This window comes from Teleopsis dalmanni, unplaced genomic scaffold, assembly GCF_002237135.1.
Source record: "Teleopsis dalmanni isolate 2A unplaced genomic scaffold, ASM223713v2 unscaffolded_contig_3275, whole genome shotgun sequence".
Taxonomy (NCBI): Eukaryota; Metazoa; Arthropoda; class Insecta; order Diptera; family Diopsidae; genus Teleopsis; species Teleopsis dalmanni.
Window position 1 is genome coordinate 1 of NW_024034657.1, and position 5,283 is coordinate 5,283.

General features: G+C 38.2%; 1 protein-coding gene across 1 annotated transcript; it reads left to right on the forward strand.

Annotated features, from left to right (window-relative positions):
- Positions 1 to 10: 10 nt before the first annotated feature.
- On the forward strand, positions 11 to 3,655 carry LOC119665032. The gene has a single exon (XM_038074363.1). It carries the CDS (start codon positions 11 to 13, stop codon positions 3,653 to 3,655), a length of 3,645 nt encoding a protein of 1,214 aa, XP_037930291.1.
- The last annotated feature ends 1,628 nt before the right edge of the window (positions 3,656 to 5,283 follow it).

Here is a 5,283-nt window from a genome sequence, read left to right on the forward strand (position 1 = left end):
CAACTTACGCATGTCAGCAGAATCTTTTGCAGCTGATAAAATAAAACAAGGGTATCCGCATTTAGATGGCTTGCCTCTAGCAAGTTATACAAATGCTGTCCCCATGCTGATTATCGGCGTAAATAATCCAAATTTAATTTCAGCACTTAAGGTGAGGGAGGGTGGCTGGCAAGAACCCGTGGCGGTGAAAACACGTCTTGGTTGGACAGTTTTTGGTGGTGGTGAATTAAACCACCGTAACAACTTAAACCTACACAAATGTAGCTGTGGACAAGAAGCTGATAGGGAGCTTCATGAGTTAGTAAAGACATTTATAGTAAACGAGAATGTCGCGGTGGCTACCCCAAAAGCAGAATTACTTTCAGTTGAGGATCAGCGAGCAGAGGAAATAATGCGCAAGTGCCAGTTACGCGGAAACCGCTACGTTGTCAATTTGCCATGGAACACCGATACGGTCGAATTGCCAAATAGCTTGCCGATGGCATTACGTCGAGCGGAGTGCTTACGTCGAAAAATGCATGGGGACCCTGAATTGTGTCAAAAGCTAAAGGAACAAATCACTACTTTAGTCAGCAAGGGCTACGCAACTGAGTTGCCAGCAGAAGCAATTAACGAGCGAGGTGGGAAGATTTGGTATTTACCAATTTTTATTGTGCGCAATCTACTTAAACCGAAAAAGCATAGATTAGTTTGGGATGCTGCAGCCAAAGCTGAAGGAGTGTCACTAAACGATTTTTTGCTGAAGGGGCCGGATATGCTGCGACCACTTATAAACATATTATTAAATTTTCGTATAGGAAGAATAGCTGTCTGTGGTGACATTGCTGAAATGTTTCATCGAATTCTAGTACAAGAAGCAGATACTGATGCTCAGAAATTTCTATGGTTCAGCGAGACATTTAAAAATATTTGCGTTTATAAATTAAATGTAGTTAGCTTTGGTGCGCGATGTTCACCATATATAGCGCATTTTATTCGAAACCTTAACGCAGAAAGATTTATAGCTGAAAATCCTAGAGCAGTGTACGCTATTAAAAACAATCATTACGTGGATGACTTTATAGATTCAACAAATTCCATTGAACAAGCAATAGCATTAGCCGAGGCAGTTCGCAACATACATGAACAAGGTGGTTTCCATATGAGAAGCTGGACAAGTAATGCACCAGAAGTTTTAGCTGCGTTAAACGAACATGGTGAACAGACGGGTAAGTCGTTTGATAATAATATCGACACACTTCCGATCGAAAAAATTCTCGGCATGTATTGGGACCCGAAGTCAGATTGCTTTAAATATGTTTTAAAATTCGTTCGTTTACGTCGTAATGTTTTTGCAGATGAAATTGTACCCACTAAAAGAGAAGTACTTCAAATTTTAATGTCCATTTTTGATCCATTGGGACTGGCAGCTTGCCTCACATCATATTTAAAAATACTTATTCAGGATATTTGGAGAAGCGGAATCGACTGGGATCAACCACTGGTACCCGATCTTATGGGCAAGTGGTTAGCTTGGGTTGCCTGCATGCCTATTTTTGCTAATATTTCTGTACCCCGTTGTTATTCACCATACATAAAAGAAAGTTCATGTGATGTACAAATTCATACATTCGTAGATGCGAGTGAGTTTGCTTATGCAGCTGTATCATACTTCCGCATTAAAGATAAATATGGAGTAAGTATGAGGATCGTAACAGCAAAAACCAAAGTCGCTCCAATGCGACCGATGTCTATTCCAAGAATGGAGCTACAAGCTGCTGTAATTGGCACACGGCTTATGAATACAATATGTAAAGTACACACATTTGATATTAAAAAGCGTTTCATTTGGAGCGATTCCAAAACGGTGCTAAAGTGGTTGCGTGGTGATCCACGTCAATTTCAACAATTCGTAATGTTTCGCATTGCAGAAATTCAAGAAGCATCAACCGTCGAAGAGTGGAGATGGGTACCGACGAAATTAAATACTGCAGACAGTGCAACGAAAACAAAACAAAGTCCCGAATATGTGCAGCGGTGGGTCGAAGGACCAGAATTTTTGCTACAAGACGAGGATAAATGGCCAACTGAGGTGGACTTAGGTCCGATGGAGACCAGTGAAACTCGTGCAAAATTTTTATATCATCGCGAGACACAACCATGTTTCAATTATGAATATTTTTCATCCTGGATCAAGTTGTATCGTGTAGTTGCAAATTGGCTACTCTACATTGGGAAACTAAAGGCTCGTTGTGGCGGTTTCAATGCTATTTTGACTGTTCAACATATTGAGCGCGCGAAGCTCTTAATATACAAAAGCGTGCAACAGGAACTACTTGAAGATTGGTCGACACTGAAAATGGGGAGAATAATAGAAAGGAACAGTCCGTTATATAGGTTGCAGGTGTATATGGATAACAATGAGCTCATAAGAGTAAAAAACAGAGCGAGTAACTTTACGAATGAGTGTAAACCTCAAACTGATTTTATTTTCTTACCGCCAAAACATAGAGTATCGTACCTTATATGTGCGCACTATCATGAACGATTTTATCACATCCAACATGAAACTGCTTTAAATGAGGTCAGACAATTGTATTTCATACCAAAATTAAGACCATTATTCAAATCGATGCGACGAAACTGCAACGTATGTAAAATTTCATCGGCAATACCTCAAGCGCCGCAAATGGCCTTACTTCCCCCAGCACGACTAGCAGCTTTTCAACGTCCATTCACTCATGTGGGTATTGATTATTTTGGACCAATGGTGGTTATTGAGAATCGCAAAGCACTGAAAAGGTGGGGTGTTATAATAACTTGTTTGACTATCAGAGCCGTTCACATCGAAATCGCCCATAGTCTTAGTACTGACTCATGCCTAATGTGTTTAAGAAATTTTATTGCCAGACGAGGAGAACCTATCTACAGCGATAATGCAACGAATTTTCACGGTGTCGAGAACGTTTTAAGAAAGGAGTTGAAGAACATTGATTCCTCGGTTATGCAACACAAGCTAGCTCATCAAGGAATAGACTGGAAATTTAATCCACCGGCAGCACCACATATGGGAGGAGCGTGGGAGCGACTGATTAGAACAATTAAGACAGTGCTGTATCAAATTTCGCCATCTCAACGTTTTACGGATGAAAGTTTACGTACTGCATTACTTGAAGTTGAAATGATCATCAACTCGCGTCCTTTAACCTACGTGTCACTCGATAGTGAAGATGAGGATCCAATAACTCCAAACCATTTCTTGTTGGGGAGCGCTAATGGTTTGAAACCATTTTGTGATGCTAAGAGAATCGATCCAAAGATGTGCCTGCTACAATCTGAGATGTTTGCAAATCAATTTTGGCGACGATGGGTGCGTGAGATACTTCCGACATTAACGCGTCGCGGCAAATGGTTCAATAAAGTGAAACCCATTACGGTAGGAGACGTTGTGCTGATAGTTGATGAAACGGCTAAGAGAAATACTTGGGTAAAAGGCATAGTTATCGAGACAACTGTAGCGAAAGACGGCCAAGTAAGACGAGCTAAGGTCAAAACAACAAAAGGCTTTTTGGAGCGCCCTGCCGTAAAGCTGGCCATTCTGGATATCGGCAAAGTTGACGCAAACGACATTGGGGTCGCCTGCGGGGAGGAGAATGTTGCCGAAAATTGCGAATAATTTAAAAACCTTTGTCTGGCAATCATGACAAACAGCTGACTTGGAGACTTCGAAATTTTTAGTAACATTTCCGTTTTTCATTTTCTCTCTTTTCTTGTTTGTGATTGCTAGACAAAGGTAAGTAAATTTTAGTTTAATTTTTCAATCGTAATATTTTACTGTAATCATTAATCATGTTACAGATTTTTTAAGCTCAAAATAAAGAGTGCTATTTAAAATTGTCAAAAGTGCATTTATATACTTATTTTTACAACAATAACAAATATGTGAAATAATAATCATAATAAAAATAATAATGCAAATGTGTATTTTGTGTAAAGTTGACAAAGAAAAGTGATGGCGTTTCATTTATTTAAGTGTCGGCACACAGAGCACACACAGAGCACACACAGAGCACACACAGAGCACACACAGAGTACACACGCTTTACACAGGATTCATTCGCATTAGCACAAAAACGTAACGTAACATAACGTAACGTTACGTTGTGCCACATTATGACTTTGTACTTGTAAACATATGCATGAGCATGACTGGAACACAAACTCTGCATAAACGGGATCCGAATGCTTTTAGATTTCTTTTTTCTTGGGCATTTGACTTCTTGCTAGTTTTGCTGAATTTACCTATTTTTTGTCATTCATACTCGAGTATCTAGATAAAGTTCGGAAAAAAGGCAAAAATTAAACCGAAACTACACAAATAGTCAAATAGACGTACGAGTATTTACGCAACAGAGGATCCAAAAATGTTTAGTTCTTATTCTCGCATCCGAAAAAGACATGTCTTTTATTCATTTGTATCATTTAATTTATTAAAAAGCTATGAATTATTACCTTACTTCTAAGGTAATTAAGTCGAAAACTCATAATGACTTCAACTTCACGTACAACTCCTTCGAATCCTTCCACAAAATGTGAGGGATTGTTTATTAATAATAATAAGTTTTGCATTATAAATTGTTGCTATTGTTTTTCTTATGGAATAGAAACAAATTAATTAAAACAAATGAAAGATAATGAATTAAATTACAGTTAATTAATTTAGTTGCAGTTATATTAACCGTTTTAAGAGGAGGTAGAATCTATCAACAACTTACTGTGTCTCTGTGCAGGACTGGCGTCTTCAATATATAGGGGATCGCTTTTTCACTGGCTTAGAAGAGATAACGAAAGCAAATTTATCGAATCTCTTCAACTTCATCTGGAAAACCAAATGGTGTAACAAGGATAGCATATGGCAAAGGTTAGCAACACGCCTCTTCTGCCTCCGATTGGAAGTGCTGACAGCTGTCACCACGCTCTTTCTGAACCAAACCTAACCTATATTTACCTATATTCGCATATTGTAGTAAATACAACAACAACAAACACAGATATGAGTACAATAAATGACATTGTAAACAAAAAATTGATGTCAAATGTCAAACTTATTAAGAAAAATAGAGAATATCTCTGGATCAAACACCTTTATTTCGATTTGTGTAGATATGTGAAAAGAAAGAATATGTGAGTTAAAGAACATTCTTAAATTTTCGATAATATGACACCAAATTCCTTAAATTTCCAATAATTTTGTAATTACTAATCCGCTCAAGAACAAGGTTTGACGTTTTCACGCTACCGCTG